Source organism: Labrus mixtus, chromosome 24 (assembly GCF_963584025.1).
Source record: "Labrus mixtus chromosome 24, fLabMix1.1, whole genome shotgun sequence".
Taxonomy (NCBI): Eukaryota; Metazoa; Chordata; class Actinopteri; order Labriformes; family Labridae; genus Labrus; species Labrus mixtus.
Genome location: NC_083635.1, coordinates 10667235 through 10687882, shown reverse-complemented (window position 1 = coordinate 10687882; position 20648 = coordinate 10667235). Strand labels below are relative to the sequence as shown.

Below are 20648 nucleotides of genomic sequence, written 5' to 3'. Positions count from 1 at the left end.
ACTTAAAAATAAACACTTATAACAAACGCTTTTATACAGAAGAACGGCTTAAAGAAGTTTAAAGCTGCTCAGAGTTTCAAGATAAAATTTCCACTCTAAGAAGTCCTGAGATTTTCTTCTGTGTTGGACTTTTACAAAGAAAAGAAAGAAGTCTTTTAAGTGTTTACATCTTTAATCACAAGCTTAAAAAAGTTCTTAAAAACACAGACTTTATCAGACTGAAGTCATCGATATTTATTCAACAGTTACAATTCAAAGATCTAAAAACTGAACCTGATTAAAACAAGTTAAAGAATCCTGAACGATCAAAGAATCCTTCAGTTTAAAATAAGAAATATTTTTTAAGATTAACTCACTTTTAAATTATTTTAAATGGTAAAAACACTTTTTGTAATGGCGTTCTTAGTCGTCTGTGTGTGTGTGTGTCCTACTGCCCGGGTTCATCTGAACAAGCCCACTTTCTTCTTCTTTGGTTTGGAGGACGGCCGCTCGGGGTCAGACGAGGTCGCTCGAGGCTGTAGACGACACAAAAAGGTTGAGTTTTTTTATTCCTTAAAATGTTTCTGTTATGGTGACAGTTTAACGTTTCATAAAATATCAGTTATTCCTTCACTTGTCTTGTTTGAATCCACAAACTCTCCCGTTTGTTCAGTAAAGATTTCAGTTTTATACACTTTTCATTATAATATTCAGGAATATGAGCACATCTAGCCTCTTATTTCACCTCTGTTTCTAACTGTTTAAAACCCACTTAGAGTATTTGTGTTATTGGTAGAATATTTTACTACATGTTGTGATTTGACCGTGTAGCCTTTTAAACCTTCCTCTTCATTTGATAAACTTTCTGTCACTTTAATTGTTGATGTTTAAAAGATGAAAAGCATCAAAATGATTTTATTTACCATCCTGAGTTTTGAGGTATTTGTGATTCTTTTCATGTCCCTGTCATACCTGTTGCTCTGACGCTCTGTCGGCCATCTTGGCTCTGGCTGTGTCCAGTTTCCCGTTCGCGCTCTGCTCTCCAGTCTCACCTGGTTCACTCCTGACCGGTCCAGCTGAAGGACAAGGACACAGGGGATCAGACTCAGTCAGAAACATTTCCTGATATCAAAGAAGCTCAGAGATCTTGAAACATCTCGACCGATATTTTCAGGTGTTTTCCATCCTGACAACACAACCCTGTAAAATAACCGTTTTTAGAACACTTATAACCATAAAACAGCCCAATAAATGTTTTACTGATAACTGTTGGGACATGAAATGGAAATCCTGTGAAATATGTCAATGATTTGTTGACTTCTCTGAACTTTTTCTGTCAGTGTTTCATTTATTTGCTTTATTTTAGTGAGGTTTTTATTTTGTGTTGGATGGGATTTTTCTAATCAAACAGACCCAGCGTGGAGGGGAGGTCCGGTTCAGCAGTCGGCGGATCCTCCTCGACACAGCCTCCCTCAGACAGTTTGCGTTTCCGTGTGTTTCCGTGGGCGACGATGGTGGCGTACAGGTGTTGGAGGTCAGCGTTGAAGCTCAGAGTGTCGTGCTGCAGCAGAGGAAGAGTCTGATGGGAAACACACAGAGGGAGGAGGAGGGGGTTATGGTTCTATTGCAGATCACATTCTTGTTATGACATTTTCAGTTATATAATTTTATTTTGTATTGTGAGTCTTACTTTTAGAGTCTTGTTGTTGAAAACTAAACATTACAACCCGAGCGTCCAATGGAAACATCTCTTACAGCTCGGGTTCACCCTGAACGCCAGCAGGTGTTTTATCAGGAGTTACAGCAAACCCACTCTGGTTTTATTGGTTTATTGGTGCAATAATCAACTCAAGATCTGGGTTCAAGTGTTTATTTATAGATGTTGATCGAGCTAAACACATATTTTATTGATAAATCAGAGTTATCACTTCACCAGCGTCTTTAACCTTCAGGAATCAAAGTCAGGCTCGGGTGTACTCGGCGCTTTCTCGCTCCATGTCCTATTGTTTACGGTGAGAAGGCAGACTCAGAGGGCAGAACAAACACCTAGCTGTGGGAGTGTCACCCACCTGGGGGAGGGGCTACTGCCCTTTGTGATGTCATGAAGGGAAAATCTCCAAACGGCCTGTTTGAGCACACATTTTCTGAAAAGTGGAGCAGGCAAAAGACGGAGAGGATGGACTTTTCTCATCATTGGGGGGTTTGTGGACGGACTAGAGACACTTGTTTTAGAGGAACATGGTGAAGTGTGTTTTGCATCATATGTGACCGTTAAGCTAAAATATATATACTTTTTCGAGATTTTTTTGGGGTTATTGTGCCTCCATTGTAGAGATGGGACAGTGGACCGAGTCAGAAACCAGGAACAGGGAATGACACGGGGGTCTGCAGCTCTGAAGCCCATAGATCTATGACTATGCGTCGCAATAATCCGCTGCATGAACTTAAAAACATGAAAGTGTCCTCCTGACACGGCGTGGTACTTTGGGTAGGTTTGATTTACGATCCTGCAGTGGGAGTCACATGTCCGAGGTGTGATTCAGGGAGTATCGGGCTGCGATAAGCCTCTAATCAAAGCTGCATTATTGGCACAACTGACCGCAGGTAGACAACTGAAACACACACACAAACACACACACACAGACACACACACCAACCACAGGCCTGACAGATAAGGGTGCGTGTAAACTCCGGCGACATTATGCAAACGCACGGCCGCCTGGTAGAAAAACACTCACTGTTCACTAAATCCTTCTTATTTCCCCGTTTGGACAAACTCTCAGAATTAGCTCCTCAAATATTGACCGGCAGAAATTGGTGGTCTCGCGCTCGCTGTCAGGGCAGAGGGGCTCCTAAACACACTTTTGGTCAGGTTTGGAGGTTTTGCATTGATTTATTTTTGTTATTTGTTTGTTTAAATATCGTAAAAATAAATGGAAATGCTCTGCTGAGGCTTAGTTCTGCTTTGGGCACAGAGAAACCAATGTGCTGCGAGGGGACAGAGAGCAGCAGAAAGCCCACCTTATTCTCTCTTTTTATTCACTTCTCCCCCCCGTCAGGCCTCCCCTCCCTCCACTCTCTGGCCGCTAGCTCACTTCACAATATTTGATCTGAAATATTGAGCTCAATTTGTTGGATCCGGCTGCCCTGCAGCTCACATTAGCAGTTTAATTTGATAATTTAAAGCTCCTCTTCCCCTCTCTGTCGAAGCAAAGACTCAAATGGAAGATAAACACTGTGCTGCAGAGAAAAGTGCAATAAAGGAAAAAAAAAGGTAATCTGACCCGGTTGAACCTGCAGCCACAGATGGATGAATAACTCTACAGTCAATTAGCCGGTGTTAGAATAATCTGAAGCATGCTGACGCTGCAGTGGAAGTGAAGCTATGATGCTATGATTACTCTGATGTCTTCTGCATATACTATTTCTCCAAGTCATTAATGTGATTAGAAGGAAAACACCCAGAAGAACAAATTACTTCAATTCTTTTGTAGTTTGATTTTTTTCCCCCGGGTTCCAGCCACAACCTTCTCGGTGTTACGGTCCCTGCACACAAGATGATGGTTTTTCAGAGATCTTTATGGTCTTGGTCTTGACTCGATCTCGATCCCTGAATGTCTGGGCTCGTCTCGGTCTCTGAGCACTCTGGTCTCGGGTATGTCTATGTCTCCGTTAGTGTGGTCACAACACTATCACAGGGAGTGAACTCGGCGACGGGCGGGTTTTTATCTGCTGCTTTGAACCAGAAAAGAAACACCAGACGAGGAATAAAAGGTGATTACAGCAGGTCAATAACCTGCAGACTGTTCTGTGGAGCTGCTCTGGAAAGTTCCTCCCTGACAGAGCAAAGTCTGAGGCAGAGAGGAAGAAGAGGAGGAGGAGTGCTCACCTGGTGGCCACGCCTCCACGCACCTCCTTCTTGCCACAGCAAAGCCCGGTGTGGAGAAGGTGATGAGGGGTAGGTGATGAGAGGAAGAAGAGGGTTTCTCTATTCTTAGCAGGTAAACAGCTCTGATTTTAGACGCGCTGCTGTTGTTGTTTTTGTTTTCAGGTTTCGGTGCCGGTGAGTCTCACTCTCACTTCCCCTCTTCCTCCTCTCTCCTGCTGACCTCATGTTTACTCTCCACCTCGTTTTCTCTCGGGGTGACCTCAGCTTCCCGCCCAGGGTCCAGTTGAACCCTCCAGGACTCAAGGTCACGTCCTCGGAAAAAAACTGGAGGGTCAAACTGGACCGAAGGGCGAAAGAAGAGATGCAGACGAGATGTGGAAGGATAGAATGTGGGGGACGCTGCTGCAATCAAGCGCAACAAACCTCAGGAAGCTGAAATATAACCTAGATCCTGTCTCAGGTGTCCATCTTTTGAGGCACGGAGCTGCTGAGATCTCCTTCATTACAAGTTTTAAGTCAACGTAGCAGTTATCTGTCAATGAATCAAATGTTGGTATTCTCAAAACTAGGTATAAAAGCAAAAGAGTTTTAAAGACGAGGCAATTTACTGGAGGAATTTCAAATCTTTCCAAACCAGAAAGTAAAATATGCAGAAAAAGAAGTCCCAGGTTTACATGTTTTCAAATTATCCTTCAAGTATATATATATATATATTTTGCTTGAACAGGACAGTGAGAGACTTATTGTCACCTGCAGGCCAGTGGGACATCAGTCCAGGAGAGCTGAGAGCGCCAGGAATACGGAAAAAGTCCTGATGCCTTCTTGACCCCAAACTGCACAGCACAATTATAAGTGAGTCATGAAGTATTTTTAGTCGCTAACATCATGTAAATAAAGCACAGACACCCGAAACTAAAAGGGAATAATTCAATAAATTAACATTACTGGGCAAAATTGAAGCGACATGTGCACAAATCATGTTAAAATCTCCCATGATCCTCTCTGCTGTGACACCATGAACACTTTGTCTTCACCTCCTCTCTGTCCTCGCCTGCTGATGCTGCCTGCAGCAGCGTGACGCACAAAAAGGCTGCTAATATGAGACAAAGCTTTAAGAGAGGCCGACCGCTGGTTATGGGTCACATGTACACCTAATGTGATCACCGCGGGGGGAAAAACGGTTTCTAATTTGGTTTTGTTCATCATGAAATAACTTGAAGAATAATTAAAAAAACAGGAGAAATGCAGAAACCGCAAACACTTGTGCATACATATTTACCTGCTTCCATCTGCAGGCAAACATAACACAAACAATTCCTACAGTTTAGGTCTTTTCTTTTGGTTATTCTAAAAAAGGTCCAAAAAGTTTGAGATATTTTGCATGTGTGGGTTCTCTTCCTCCCACAGTCCAAAGACATGCTCGACTGCTGACTCTAAATTGTCTGTAGATGTGAATGTGAGTGTGGCTGGTTGTCTGTCTCTATGTTAGCTCTGTGATTGACTGGCGACCACTCCAGGGTGTACCCCACCTCCTGCCCAATGACAGCTGGGATCGGCTCTATCCCCCCTCCACCCTGAACGGGACAAGCGGTACAGGTAATGCTAGAATACAATGTTCTATCTCTCATTTCTGCTGATGCATCTCTGAGTGTGTATAATGTTTGTCAGTGATGTCTTGGTGAACGCTTTCTGCTCGGCTCTGCAGCTGCGACAGGAAGTGTTAAGTGTCACAAATAAATTGCTTACGGCGTGTTCACGTGCCGCCAAGCGCTGCAGCCGTGTTTCGTGTTTCTTGCTCGCATGTTGCTCACAGTCTCATGATGTCTTTGCGGGACGCCGCACTCGGCCCGTCCAGGCTGGGGCTCGGCCCAGCGGCCAGCAGCTGAAGACGGGGGAGCAGCCAGGCCACAGAGGGTCTAATTACAGAGCGGAGCGGGGACAACCCTGTGGAAACTGTGTGCAACTGACAGAGGGCACGGAGGAGGAGGAGGAGGAGGAGGAGGAGGAGGAGGAGAGACTGTGTGCAGATGCTCTTGTTTTGTTTCTCCTTTTAAAACTGTTTAGACACAAGGAGGTCTGAAGCTAATGACTGTCAGTTACGTGTCTAAACTGACAAAGATTAGTCTGAGCTGCCAGTTACACCTGAGGCGTTCAAAGACCCACTTCTTTCCAAACATTTTCAGTTTACAAGAAGACAGCATTTGACTATTTGACGTTTACTTCTTGAAAGTTCATGAAAGCGAATCAGAGAAAAGATGAACACTTTCCTGCTTATGTGCCCTCCCCCCCCCCCCCCCCCCCCCCCCCCTCACTCATAACAGCCCCCCTCCCCCCCTCGTCGAGCCTCGCCTCGCCCTGCCTTCTTACCACCCGGGTTCTGAATTCCTCAGGTATGTGAGATAAAGAGCTGCTGGCTGCTGTTTATGAGAGCAGCCGTCAATGATTTACAGAAGAGAAAAGAGGAGTGAGAGGCCAGGTTTCCAACCTTTCTAAATTACAGTGAGCAGGTGAGTTTTTCTGCACTGGAGGAGTCAATGAGTTTATTTTCCACATGAGAGTATCATCACATATGGACTCATAAGAGTTGAGTGACAAATACGGGAAATGTCTCACCCTAAACGGTTGAAATCTGGGATTTGTATCAGCGGGGTGGACATCATGGGGGGGTAAAAACTTTGGTTTCACATCGTGTAAACATAAGCACGCAACTAGATGTCACAGCAGGATCATTTTTGTTCATATGCCCTGATAATTGGGTGCGTGAACTCGCTATTTTTGAAGCGAAGTTATTAGATCTTAACGCAGTAACACAGTTCTCTGTTCATATTAACGTCCTCTTACAAAGTCCAATCAATATCTGCAGCTCCTCTTCTTCCTCTCAGTCGCGTTCGGCTGCTACAGTCAAAGTGTGTATTTTGGAGAGCATCGTCGCTGTGGTCGCTGCATGAAAAAAAAACCTGAAGTTTCCTGCCCTGCTCTTTACTTAGAGCCTCGGTTTGAAGCAAACAGATATTAGGATTTGACTCCTCCTGCTGTGCAGAAACGGGCTTCATGTGGGGAGCTACGTAGCACTTATGGATTGTTTCCTCATCAGTCTGAGTACATAATCATTACAGGAGTTTTAACTGGGGGAAACTGTATCACTGCACTGTAAAGAAGAGAGAAATATCCTCTGGTTGATTCTCATTTTCTTTTTCAAGCTCACTCAATTCAAAACCTGATCAGAAAAACCTCTAAGTAAGGAGAACAAAGTTGGAAGCAAGGGCAACATTTTGGCTCAATTATGTGATTTCTGCGCAGCTAGAGTGAGGTGTTTCGGTCAGAAGTGGCCTCTAATTGTCACTTTTGGTTAAACTTCTGAACGGTTGCCATGGAGATGTGAAAGTGCCGTCTCAAGAGGCAGGAAGTGGGCCACGTTCCCAAACAGTGACAATTCAATTCAAGAGATGACAACTGTGACGCTGCTGCACGAATGACTGCGAGTGCTGCACCAAAAACTGCATGCATGCGTCACCATGGCACACACACACACACACACACACACACACACACACACAGACACACACACACACACACACTCATGCATGAAGACATCAACATAAAAAAATGGCCTCGGTGACACACACCAACACTCAGCGCAGAAAAACCAAAAGCATGCGTCACAGCGGCTCAGTGTGGACAAGCAGACACTCCCCTCTGTCAGGTCACGCTGCTGCTGCTGCTGCTGCTGCTGCTGCTGCTGCTGCTACCACAACACACACACACACTCACACATATACACACACTCACACATATACGCACACTCACACTCCTGATTTAGATCCTTAGGGAAGCTGATACGATCCTCAAAGGATTTAAACTCTTTAAACATGCAGCTTCATGACCAGTTTGAGCGCGGGTTAAATCCAAGTGTGTGAGTGTGTGTGTGTGTGTGTGTGTATCAGTGGGAAGCGCATCCTAATTCCTCTCATGTAAATGTTGACCTGCGCTGGGTGGGGTGTTTGTGGTGACGGGCTGGGGATGGGCTTCCATGGAAAGCTGCTGCTCCTGTCATCATCGTCTCTCTTTCACTGTCTCTCTGCCTTTTACTCCCGTTAGTGTGGGAAACACAGGCCACAGATGGCGCGCGCACACACACACACACACACACACACAGTTCTGGAAATGGGTAAAGAGTGTGTGATTAGAAAGTTTTGAAGGTATTTTTCTGCTCACGTGTGTAGAATCTAGCAGACTACTTTCTCAAATCACGAGGACACATCCAAAACTGAATTGAGTAAAAGTATGTCGACCTTTGTGCTGAATGTCACCATGGAGACGGACACATGAAACACGAGTGGCAGCATGGACAGACACTAAGAACACACACATACACACATGCATGCATGCAAAGATCCTACCCTGATAGACAAATACCACACACACACGCCAAACGCCTTCACCCTTCCTCTGATTCACACACACAAACACACACCGGTGATTCTCCCTTCGATGCGCCTCAGGGATATTTTTTTTACTTCAGGTTGGACTTTGGTCTCCTCGCAGCTCGGTGGAATTTGCCACGAGCAAGAAGACTTTGATCCACCGCAGCAATTCTCCTCCTCCTCCTCTTCTTCTTCTGTGGTTTCTGACTGTCTGCTCACCTTCCCAGTACGAGGACACGAACATCAAAAAGCAGAAAACAGAGCCCCCACTGTGAGGCTGATGTAACTTTCCATGACTCTCCGTACCTGAGCTGGGATTCTTCTTCCTGGTTTGTCCTTTTAGACAAACAGCATAAACAAACACGCTGGTTTCCTTCGAAAAACCCCCGAATGATGCTGCTAAAGCCGAACAAATAAACAAACTGTGACTTTACTCTCAGCCGTTTACATGACTAATAGAGGATCAACTTCTCTGATGTTCACCTTTCAAAGATCCACGACCTTCACGCGCGATCACCCTGGACACTTTTAGACGATATGACTCTTGTGCAGTGACCATCGCCACCATCGTAAGACGTTTCAGGGTGAAAAATCTACCAGCAGATCTGAAAAGAGCTGCCAGAAATAAAACCGTAATAAAGCTTAAAAATAGTTGAAGAGGGACACACACACAGACACACAGACACACAGACACAGACACACACACACACACACACACACACACACACACACACACAGACAGACACACACACACGACAAATTCCTCACTTGAATACAGTAAACACTTCCAATTTTAAAACTCAGCCCCTCGTCTCACTCCGATTGGCTGACAGTCACACACAGGAACGTAAAAGTGTGTCATGGCGGTTGTGTTTCTGGCGTGGAGCTCCGTCTGCTTCGGCGTCCGCAGTGTTTAAAACCCGTGTGGTTCCTGCCACGCTCGCCACAGCCGGTTAAAGATCAGAAAAAGAGCGGGGACGACGTACAAACAAGACGAGACAACAGGCTGCAGTGTGTGTGTGTGTGTGTGTGTGTGTGTGTGTGTGCGTGTGTGTGTGTGTGTGTCACCTTTGCCATGAAGTCCTCTCTGTGGGTTTGCTCCTCAAAAGCGTCCGTCTGCAGCCGCTCTGCATCAAAAAATAAACACACATTAGGATCTATTTGAACGTGTGATCTAAAGTTATTCTTTAACATTCACACGTTTCATTAATGCCTGTATTGTGTTTCGTGCACCTCTGCTGAGCGTGGCTCCGTTCTCTCTGTAGTCCTGGATCTCCACGTCCTTCCTCATCAGCAGGCCTCCCAGCTGCTCCACCTGACGCTGCAGCAGCTGACTCATCGCCAGCAGGGGGCGCACCAGCTGGACACACACCTGCAAACACACATGACGCCGTCTGAGAGGAGGAGGACGGTTTTACTGGATCAGGTGTTGGTCTACACTCACAGGGCTGTGGTGTCCTGTTACAAACCTCTACCTAGAACTCTCACAAACAGCTGTTGATGTTGTGCTTTGCCTCTGGTCACTTCCTGTCAGCACCTGTGGTCACTTCCTGTCAGCACCTGTGTGTCTGATTGGACTCAAAGCTGTTCATTTGCACCTATACTGAGGTTGTTTCTTCCTCTCTAGATCCTTGCTTGTTGTTCTTACTCTCTGATGTTCATAGAATTAATCTAGAGGTTATTAAGTAGACAATGTTACGAACGACCACAAAAAACCCAAGTTCATGAAGTCTGATGAAAACATTCTGTGTGTCGATCTATAGAAAAGAACGTACCACAGTGACGGGGGCGGGGGTGCAGTGAAACTCCCAGTAGAAGGGCAGCCCTGCCAGCTCGCTCTTCAGCTTCATGCTGATGTTTCCGTCATCCTGTCGTGTGAGAGAAATCAGGGACTCGCTGTCAGGTCGCCCGCCACTTCCTGTCAGCGTGGGCCGAGCCACCTCGCACAGGTGAGAGAAGAACGCTTTAACGGGGGCTCGCAGACGTTTGTTCAACTCCTGGGAGGAAAAATATTTTAATATTATATTTATAATATAATATTTTTTTTAGGGGTTTTATATTCATGTTGTGATCTGATGAATTTGATATTTTTCCTGTGTTGTGTTTGTATACCTGTGCTCTCCTCTGGATGGCTGCTGAGTCCATCCTCTCCTCCCACACACTGTGCATGTCTGTCAGCAGGACGTGGTACGCCGAGTCCCCAAACCAGCTCTTGGCGAGGAGATGGCAGTCGCTGATGCTCACGGGAAGCCAAGGACGCTGCAGGAGGGCATCATGGGAAGCCTCCATCCCGTCCCAGACGCTCAGAATCAAACACACTAAGCAGACAAGAAAAAATTAAGTAAGAGGAAACCCACATAGATAATTCACTGACCAGAAGATGAACAGTTGTTAGAGAGGCCAAGAAACAAAGTCAACGATAACTTTAGAGGTGATCAATAAACAATTTGTGATTTCATATTATCCATGTTTCATCTAATCTCAAAATGAAAACACAAAATGAAGCCTGAGAGATAAATGTGCACAGATATGTTAGCAGTTCTACATTGTGGGTCAAATCAGGTAGAAGCTCCTGCTTGTTTGAGTTTGTTCCTGGAAGTGACTCCCAATGAACACCCACATTATAAAAAAACATGGGGCAATTTTCTTTTTTATCAAACCTGCTTTTCTTAATTACTCACCTCCAAAGAATGCACACTAAAGCCTGGCCTGAGATCTGTTAAAGCAGCGTTACAGACGCCGTCCCGGCCGCATAATCACCACCTTGCAGGAGGGAGACCGCAGAGGCAGCTCCTGTGGGTAACAGGCTCCTCTCTGCTGATCTGTAATGGGACTGTTTTCGGGGAATAAAAAAAAAAAGAGGTATTTCTCGTCAGTCGCAGTTTGGGGGAAAAAATGCACGTTTCAGAGGTGAATCATGGCAATTTGCAAATCGCAAAAATACCAAATCAGTCACTTTATGACGGTAATATAGAGCCATGTAAGGCTGAACACGGATGCCAGCGGTTAGAGGTTAAAAGAAGAGGATGCAGTCTGTTTACGCCTGAAATCACAGAACGCTGCACCAAACTCCATTCAGAAATATGTTTATTTAAATTTCCTGCTCCTCAACACTCGTTTTTTTAATTTTCCCTATCATTTATAATCTTGTAAACGTTTCCAGAAGCTTCGGTTAAATTCGGCAGGTCGCAGATACAGTGATCAGTGTGTAAAGCAGAGCTATAGATACAAAAACACTAAATTATTTGAATAACAAAAGATCAAAAGCTGAAATATCTCACACAGGGTAATGCTTTTTTTATTACACGTCGATTTTTGCCACACAAAGCGACATTTTTAAACGTAAAAACTCTAAAACTACTAACATTTGCGACCTCAGGTGCTTCTTTCACGCCCGCTTCCTGTTTACCGTCCGCTGATGATTCCAACGCCGATGTGAAACAACCGCGTTTACAAATAGTTCCGTTTAATAATAATAATGAATTAATTCATACGGTTCACTAACAACGCCACTTGTACCTAAACTTATCGCTCTGCTATTACCAAATAATAACCACGTAAATAACGTTGTCACTTCATCAAAAAGGCTACATTATGAATAAGGTTTACTGTCACGACTGATATTTAAAACAAATTAAATAAAAACAAAAGTGATAAATGTTTCCTGATTTTAGAATAGAACAAAAATGTTATTAAGACGCATAAAAATGTAATATTTGCTCGGAAAAAGCTAAAAAATAAAAAATCATGTCCCTTTAAGTGTCACGTGGTCGGCGTCGTAGCCTAGGAGAACTTTTGTTTACTTCCGGGTTGTCAGACTCGAAAACAAGCGAGGCACAAACACGCCCACGACAGCGAGAAAAGCGGATTAAAGTCCCGCAGAGATGGCAGGGGAGGCGGAGGACGAGATACCAGGTAAATAACCGGAATTATTTTATTATTTCATCCCACTGAAAACTGAGAATTATAAATATTTAATGCGACCCAGCCAATTTAAATGTTAGCTTCTACTTTAGCGCTTGGGCTAACAAAACAAACCGGTTACTTTCTCATTTTCAAACTGAGTTATTTTTTAATTAATTCTGCTAAACGCTTATTACTGGGGTTAAAAGTTTCGACTCTTTTTTATTTTTATTTTTCACTTTCTTAAAACGTTTTGTTTTGAAACGTGTTTTTACTTATTGACATGTTTTCTTAAAGTCTGTATTTACATGATGTGAGTTTTAACATGAAGCAGTGTGCATGGATTGATATGACATTAGAGCATGATAATACAGTATTTGCATGATTCAATTATTGACTATAATAAGATGTTTTACAGATGACTTTGACTCTTTTCCTGACAGAATCAGGAGCAGTTTTCACTTTTGGTAAGAGCAAGTTTGCAGACAACGTTCCCAGCAAATTCTGGCTTAAAAACGACGTCCCTTTAAAAATCGCCTGTGGGGACGAGCATACCGCCTTAATAACAGGTAGGAGTTGTTTTAAGGTCATAACTGAAAGGAAAGGTGATGCATGATTACGTTTTGCAGTAAATCCTTTTGTGTTTACCTCCACAGAAAATGGGAAACTCTTCATGTTTGGGAGCAACAACTGGGGCCAGCTGGGTCTGGGATCCAAAGTGACAGTGAACAAGCCTACGTGTGTCAAAGGTTGGTCTTTGAAAAGCTTTCTGTTTCATCCATTTGTCATCTACACTCATGCACTTTAACTTATGTCAATACTGTCAATTTACAACTCTGTTTTTGCACATTTACATTTAATCTTTCATATTTAATTTACAACCATTTACGACTCTGTTTTTGCACATTTACATTCAATCTTCCATATTTAATCTTCATATTTAAGACTAATAATGCTAAGTTAAATCCTGGTTGTATATATTCACATTCTTAGTTTTCTTTTATTTTTAGTACTTTTTTACTTTGTATTTAATATAAAATTATGTTTAGATTTGCTCATATTGTGTTTTTTACTCATATTGTGTGTTTGATAACCTGCTGCTGTAACGCCACACTTTCCCAGTTTGGGATCAATAAAGTCATTCTATTCTATTCTTTAGTTGATATAGTGAGAGTATTTCTGTTGTGTTTGTGCTGCCACTAACAGCTGACTGCAGGACGTGAAGAGGGCGAGAATATAAACATAACTGGCTTTGGTGGAGGATTTCTTTCCCTCCTTTGAGTCTGAGAGTATGAAACCGATTCTCAGGATAAACACAGTTTTCCACAAGCATCTTTTTACAGAAACTGTCTGTTCCCCGTGTCCCCACTGAGCTCGGGAAAAGAGCGTTTAGTTTAGCTGCCCCCTCTAAAAGGAACTTTCTCTAAAATGAAACTGGCTCATTTCACTTGAAGTCTTTTGCTCGATCTTAAAAGACAATAAATGTGAGACCATCGGACAGAGCCTGGTGTGTTTTTGAGTTGTAATCTGTGTTCACGACTCTGCACTTTAACTGTGAACCAATTTGCATTTTGATTGTTGTTGCTTGTAAACTGTTTCTTAATCATGTAATTATTATGACGCGTGGTCAGGTCACCCCATTGAACTGCCTGCAATAAAATGCAAATCAAAACTCTCTTAAGACTCCAGAAGTAGAGGAGCATTGCTGAAGGGGAAACCTGCAGATTTGTTTCCATTGTAATCCCAATCTGGAGGGTCCATAATCTGCTTTAATCTGGAGAGGCACAGACAGACGGACACACTGGAGGTTTCTGTGCACGGCTGCTCATGTCAACTACAACAGATTGAAGGAAAATCTAATAATTGCACAAATCCTCTTCCTAGTAACAGATATTTAACAAACACATGTGTGAATGTTTAGTTTAATGTCAATCAGTTTGTTTGATACAGTATTTATAAATTCAAGAGATGATTTCAGAAGAGATTCTGAAACTGGAAAGTCAACTGATCGTATGTAATAAAGTTTCTGCCTCTACAGGAAGTCACAATAAGCGTTGATGTGTTTCTGATTTCAGCTCTAAAGTCGGAGAAAGTTCAGTTTGTGGCGTGTGGCAGAAACCACACTCTCATCTGCACAGGTCAGTGTCTGACTCGGAGGAGAGATTCTACTTTTGATGTAAGTTTTGATTATGTTTACATTTGAAAACTTTTATTTTTGTTTTGTTTGTAGCTCAGGGAAAGGTGTTCTCGTCCGGGGGGAACAGTGAGGGTCAGCTGGGGCTCGGGGACTGTGAGGAGCGGACGGCCTTCCAGAGGATTCACTTCTTCGACTCTCGAGGACCAATCAAAATGCTCGCTGCTGGTTCAAACACCTCTGCTGCTCTCACAGGTGACGCTCAGAATTTAACGTCTTTTTTTCTGAAGAGTAAAAAGCAGCAGTTTGTCCTTTTTTAAAACTATTTTATATTTCTTAAACTGTTCTTTAATTGAGCTAAACAGACAGAAATATTTTAGGTACATTTGTAAAATTAATAAAAGTGTTTCATTTGAAATTTTTATCGATAAAAAGATGTTACTGTTCCAGATTTTTACATTTTTTTCTCCTTGGTTTTCAAAATAAGAGCACCTTTACACCCTATCATGATTTGTGAAAGGAAGCAAATCAATAAAAAAAAAACAGTGTGAATGACCTCTTGGTTTTCTTCCCGTCACAGAGAGCGGTAAGCTGTTCATGTGGGGCGACAACACGGAGGGTCAGATCGGTTTGGGGAAGGAGGGCCACGCCGCCTCGCCCCAGGAGGTCAGCGTGGGTCGACCAATCAGCTGGGTGTCCTGTGGATACTACCACTCTGCATTAGTGACAGGTAAGTTCATTTACAGAGACAAACGAATTTGATGTTTAACAAAAAGTTCTTAAGTAAAGTCAAGTATGAAGCATATTAAAAAAACAACCTCAGTTGACCAAAGTGCTGTACTGCTTAAAAAACAATATCAAAAGTTGAATCATCTTTTTCCTGTTTATCAGCTGACGGAGCTCTGTACACGTTCGGTGAGCGTGACAGTGGTAAACTGGGTCTGGGCACCGAGCAGCTGCCCCGACATCGAGTCCCTCAGCGGGTGAAGAGCATTAAAGAGGAGGTGCTGCAGGTGGCGTGTGGAGGGGGACACACGGTGGCACTAACAGGTGACTTAAAAATGCTCAAACAATCAGACTCCATAATAATAAACTATTTAATGAAATCTTTGGATGAATACGAACATGTGTTGTCAAGGAGCTGGAAACTGTTTTTCTCTTGTTCATGTTTAATATGAATTTCCTGTGTCTGCGTGTCCTGTGTTTTAGAAGACGACATGTACACCTTCGGTCTCGGTCAGTTCGGTCAGCTCGGTCACGGCACGTTCATCTTCGAGTCGCGGGTCCCTCGGCTTGTCGAGCACTTTAGGAAGGGAAGAGTGTGTCAGGTGAACTGTGGGGAAAACCACACTGCCGTCATCACAGGTGAATACTGACTCCAAACTGCATGTCACTACCACATCTGACTTTGTCCCCCTTACTCCTTCTCTGGTTTCATGAAAGTGTCTGTTCCTTGTGTTTTATAGAAAGCGGTCTGCTGTACTCGTTTGGAGACGGTCGACATGGGAAACTGGGTCTGGGGGAAGAAAACTTCACAAACCAGTTTAAACCGACTCTGTGCCCTCGCTTCCTCAAGTACAATGTTCAGGCAGTAGGTTTCTTTTAGTAGCTTTTACTCCCAAGTGATGCTGGTGTTTAAGAAGCTTCAAATATTATATTAAAATGCACCGTGTCTGTGTGAAGGCTACGTGCGGCGGCTGTCACATGGTGGTGCTGGCTTGTCCGAGGGATCCGGGCTGCAGCGATGTGACTCTGGAGGAAGACGACGTGACAGAAGATTACCTGGAGAAGCCGTACGTGGAGCTGCTGGGGAGTACGGCCGACTCGTCAATCCTGCAGAGGAGCCTCTCTGCTCGGGTCCGCAGGAGGGAGAGGGTGGGTACAGAGCGAGGAGGAGGAGGAGGAGGAGGAGGAGGTTCATCAACATATTCTTAAAGAGCACACTGTGACATCTACATTTTCAAACCCACAGGAGAGATCTCCGGACCAGTTCGGCGCCATGTTCCGCACGCTGCCTGCCGTGATGTCCGGCTACCTCCGCCCACCGCTCCCCGTCTCCAGCCAGACCATCCCGCCCAGACTTCCTCCGACCCAGCTGAGCCACAGAAAGGTGCTCAACGGCACTCACCAACACGGGAGCGCAGGGTCAATGCACCAGGGTACCTACCTCCACCTCCACCTCCACCTCCTTTTCCTCCTCCTTACCTTCCTCCTCTTGTTTCCTTTGGGGTCAGACCAAAGTTCAGTTATCTGTTCAAGTAGCAGGTACAGCAGCTTTCATAACGGTTAGGAGAGCTTTAAAGATGGAGGGGACACTGATAATGAGACGCACACATGTAGATGGCTCCAAAAAAAACAACTTTTAAAAGAAGGACATAAAAGATGAAAGTCAAAAGATGCTAAAGATTTAAGTATATTCTGATTCTCAGGCAGGTTAGAGAAATAAACGTTTAGATGAGGTGATATGTCTTAAATCACACCAAAAACAGCGTCACTCCGGGCATATTCTCCTTTATTTGACACCTTCAAATCCCCTTTTATTAATTTGAAAACATGAATTTAGCATCAAACAAGTTAAAGAACAACAAATAAAACGAGTGAACAATAAAAATCCAGGCAGAAAACATATCTCACGTTGCAGAGAGCATCACCACAATCACTCCACAACATCTGCTGAGCTGACAGCCCGGGATCTGAATGTTTCTGTTGTGATTGTAAAAGAGGCCGAAGTGCTGCAGAGAAGCAGGAAAAGTCTGGACTAAATGTTCTGCTTCGTTTCCTCAGAGCAGACAGGCGACGTTGTGGAGAGCCTGACCGACACAGACAGCGTTAAAGATCTCGGAGAAACCACAGACTTCCTCAACATGGTGAGAAATCACTGAATCCATCTTACGTCATATCAGAGAAGAGTAACTTTGGTGATTTAACCTGCTGATTTCTCCTCCTGATAGACACACGTGATGAAGATGGAAAGCGATAAAAGCCTCAGTCTGTCTCCAGTTCAGAAGGTAACTCTTAGGTCTTCTCCTCTGAGCCAAAACTTGCAGCCAACTTGGTTTCTAACCTCCCTGCCAATGCTCCTCTAGTTCCCCTACACGCGTGAGATTAAGAGAAAGACAAAAAAGTTGTCATTACTTTTTTATTATTTCATCTTACATTTCTGATTGTCCTGTCTCTTGTCTTTTTCTTTTTTGTTTTGAGTTTTCTGCATGTCTCTTTTCCTCTCTAACGCATGCCTCTGTTTCATCCTCTTCTTGCTTTCTGTTGCCGGGGATAGAGGAAGGGTAAGCATGCTAAAACTAACCAGAAAAAAGAGGGAAAGCTCTCAAAGCTGAGCAGTTTCTCTTCCACTCCCTCGTCTCATAAGAGCGAGACGGTCTCGCCTCGCCGTGCGCTACCTACTGAACTCCTGAGGGGCCCCGTGGTCCGCTCTTCGGCCCCTCAGACACCGCAGGGACAGAAAGCGTCCAAGCAGAACAAAGAGAATCTGATCCTGGCTGTGGAGGATCTGCAGAGGAAACCCGGTAAAAACAAACATCCAAGTATACAAGACATTAAGAAGGCAGCATCCAAACGGAGGAGCAAGCCAACCCAGAGGGGAAATCAGCTGATGGAGGTTGGCAGAAAGTCGGGACATGACTCCAAACAACACCCTGAAATCAGAAAGACAGTTTCAGCTGAATCCGCAGTGAAAGTTAAGCAATCACAGCCGAGACGTGTCAGCGTTAAAAGCAAACCGATAGCAGTGCAAAGTCAGCACACACGAGCTTCCTCTTCAGGTAAACACAGTCACACAGACTCGGAGAGTTTAGACAGCTCTCGACTGCTCTCTCAGGGGAAAAGTAGCTCGAAATCTAAAGAGAACACAGAAATTTCTAAAAAGTCTAAGAACGAGAAAAACAAAAAGGAGGCTAAATCAAAGAAAGAGAGCAAACCTGCAGAAGGAAAAACAAAAGAGGCTTCAAATCTCAACCTGCTAGCTGGAGCAGCCTCTCTCGCAGCAGGTGCCGTTTTAATGCATGAGGTGATGTCCCAGAGCTCACCGTCGCCATCAGAGAGCAGTCACAGCGCCCTGAAAGACGGCGTGCAGAAATTCCGCAGCGAAGAATCTGAATCCGCCGCCGACGATTTCAGGAACAAATCCGCAGTCAGCATCAACATCATCCCTGCAGCAGAGAGTCCAGAAGACGGGACGAGTCGGAGGGAGACGAGTCAGGATGAAAGTGAGGAGAAAACAGACTCTGTGACGGTCCAACAGGAGGAAGAGGAGGAGGAGGAGGAAGAGCAGAGAACAAGTGCTGATGTAAGCGAGGAGGAGGAAGATGTCAGTCACAGTGTGGAGAAAGTTACAGAAGAAGAAGAAGACAAGGACAGCGACACTCTAAAACCAGAAGAGGAGTCAGGAAGTGATGCAGGAAGCAGCGTTACAGACAAAGGTGATGAGGAAGGTGAGGAAGAGGAAGAGGAGGAAGCAAGTGAGACTGCAGGGAAGGAAAGCGAAGACGAGACTGAAGGGAAAGACAGTAAGGGAAGTGATGTAGAAGAGGAGGAGGAGGGAAGCGATGAAGGGTCGAGTGAAGATTCAGACAGCAAAGGAGGAGAGTCTGAAAGTGAGGAGGAAGAGGAGGAGGACCTGGAAAGTGAGGAGGAGGAAGAGGAGGGTGAAAGTGAGTCTTTAAAGACTTCAGAGAGCAAAAAGAGTGATGAAGGTAGTGAGACTGAGGAGAGAGAGAGTAGTTCTGCTGAGGAGGAGGAGGAGAAGGAGAGTAGTTCTGAGGAGGAAGAGGAGGAGAAGGAGAGTAGTTCTGAGGAGGAAGAGGAGGAGAAGGAGAGTAGTTCTGAGGAGGAAGAGGAGGAGAAGGAGAGTAGTTCTGAGGAGGAAGAGGAGGAGAAGGAGAGTAGTGCTGAGGAGGAAGAGGAGAAAGAGAGTAGTTCTGCTGAGGAGGAGGAGGAGGAAGAGGAGGAGAAGGAGAGTAGTGCTAAGGAGGAAGAGGAGAAAGAGAGTAGTTCTGCTGAGGAGGAAGAGGAGGAGAAAGAGAGTAGTGCTGCTGAGGAGGAAGAGGAGGAGAAAGAGAGTAGTGCTGCTGAGGAGGAAGAGGAGGAGAAAGAGAGTAGTGCTGCTGAGGAGGAAGAGGAGGAGAAAGAGAGTAGTGTTGAGGAGGAAGAGGAGAAAGAGAGTAGTGCTGCTGAGGAGGAAGAGGAGGAGGAGGAGGAGGAGGAAGAGAGTAGTGCTGAAGAGGAGGAGGAAGAAGAGGAGAAAGAGAGTAGTGCTGAAGAGGAGGAGGAAGAGGAGGAGAAAGAGAGTAGTGCTGAAGAGGAGGAGGAAGAAGAGGAGAAAGAGGGTGGTGATGCTGAGGAAGAGGAGGAGAGCAGTGAGCAAGAAGAGAGTGAACATGAGACAGAAAGTGAAGGAGAGGAGGAGGAGGACGACGAAGAGGAACAAAAGAGCGATGATGAAGAAGAGGCTGAGGAGGAAGATGCTAATAGCACAGATGAAAAAGAAGATGAGGAGGAGGAAGAAGAAGAGGAGGAAGAGGTTGTAAAAAAGGAAAAGTCAGCTGAAGAGAGAAGTGTTAAATCTGGACGTAAACTGAGATCAGCTCAGGCAGCAGACGAGTCAGAGGAGTTCTGGGGCGACGTGTTACCGCAGTACCTCCACCTGAAATAACACAAAACTACGGAAGCCTAAAGGGGACTTTATTTAATGACCTTCATCTGCATCGACTGGAGCATCGACAACCTGTTTACAAGCACAACTCGTTAAAACAACAACAAATGCAATCAGAAAAAAACAATCACAAACACACACGAGGAGGAAGACTGCATCTTTGTATTTATTATTGTGCTTTCTGTTCATCGCTCTCACGGTGCCTTTCTGCTCGTGTCTCTCATGATTTGTAATTCAGAAAACCTTTTTGTGATTGAATCCAGCCTTCAGCCTTCAGGTTCTTATTAATATCGTCTGAAATTAAACTTTTAAACGGTTTAGTTTACGTCTTTTTATGGCAGCTTAAAAACAAGAATTGAAACAAAATACCAAAACTGTTTCTCCTCTTTTCTTCTGACGGGCGGCTTCAACACATTTCTATACAGATTATTTATAGCACATTTTTTTACATTCTTCATGTGTTTTTATTCATTTGTGTGTTTGAATTAAATACTTTTGTTTTATTTCCTTCATGCTTTGTTTGTTTCTTCTAACTTCAAGAAATTAGACTTTAACTCTGACCCCTAGTGTTTAAAATATGTACTGCAGTCCACATTCAAAACATCATAGAGAGCTGTCTCTCCCCCCTCCTCTCTAAAGTCGATGCTCACA

The 20648-nt window shown here is 44.3% G+C and overlaps 2 protein-coding genes across 2 annotated transcripts; one reads left to right on the top strand and one right to left on the bottom strand.

Moving 5' to 3' along the window:
* Nucleotides 1-153: 153 nt before the first annotated feature.
* nhej1 (nonhomologous end-joining factor 1) lies at nt 154-11772 on the bottom strand. Its single transcript, XM_061032289.1, has 9 exons — nt 11658-11772; nt 10974-11125; nt 10405-10610; nt 10068-10289; nt 9526-9664; nt 9361-9419; nt 1393-1558; nt 952-1055; nt 154-515 (listed from the first exon to the last, which is right to left on the bottom strand). The coding sequence occupies exons 3-9, from the start codon at nt 10579-10581 to the stop codon at nt 441-443; spliced, it is 942 nt and encodes a 313-aa protein (XP_060888272.1). The 5' UTR covers nt 10582-10610; nt 10974-11125; nt 11658-11772; the 3' UTR covers nt 154-440.
* Nucleotides 11773-12068: 296 nt separating this feature from the next.
* rpgrb (retinitis pigmentosa GTPase regulator b) lies at nt 12069-20122 on the top strand. The gene is made up of 15 exons (XM_061032260.1): nt 12069-12207; nt 12639-12764; nt 12852-12944; nt 14271-14333; nt 14426-14584; nt 14910-15059; nt 15221-15379; nt 15539-15694; nt 15796-15920; nt 16013-16204; nt 16302-16488; nt 17114-17196; nt 17281-17337; nt 17607-19065; nt 19213-20122. The coding sequence occupies exons 1-15, from the start codon at nt 12177-12179 to the stop codon at nt 19995-19997; spliced, it is 3825 nt and encodes a 1274-aa protein (XP_060888243.1). The 5' UTR covers nt 12069-12176; the 3' UTR covers nt 19998-20122.
* Nucleotides 20123-20648: the final 526 nt, after the last annotated feature.

Bases quoted from the DNA above. Each gene is read 5' to 3' on its own strand.
- nhej1 (XM_061032289.1), bottom strand. From the start codon at position 10,581: ATGGAGGCTTCCCATGATGCCCTCCTGCAGCGTCCTTGGCTTCCCGTG. The intron at 1,559-9,360 runs GTGACACACACA...GTTTCCCATCAG, and splicing joins GAGAGGACTTCATGGCAAAG to ACTCTTCCTCTGCTGCAGCA. The intron at 1,056-1,392 runs GTCTGTTTGATT...CTTGTCCTTCAG, and splicing joins GGACCTCCCCTCCACGCTGG to CTGGACCGGTCAGGAGTGAA.
- rpgrb (XM_061032260.1), top strand. From the start codon at position 12,177: ATGGCAGGGGAGGCGGAGGACGAGATACCAG. The intron at 14,585-14,909 runs GTGACGCTCAGA...TTCCCGTCACAG, and splicing joins CACCTCTGCTGCTCTCACAG to AGAGCGGTAAGCTGTTCATG. The intron at 15,380-15,538 runs GTGACTTAAAAA...CCTGTGTTTTAG, and splicing joins ACACACGGTGGCACTAACAG to AAGACGACATGTACACCTTC.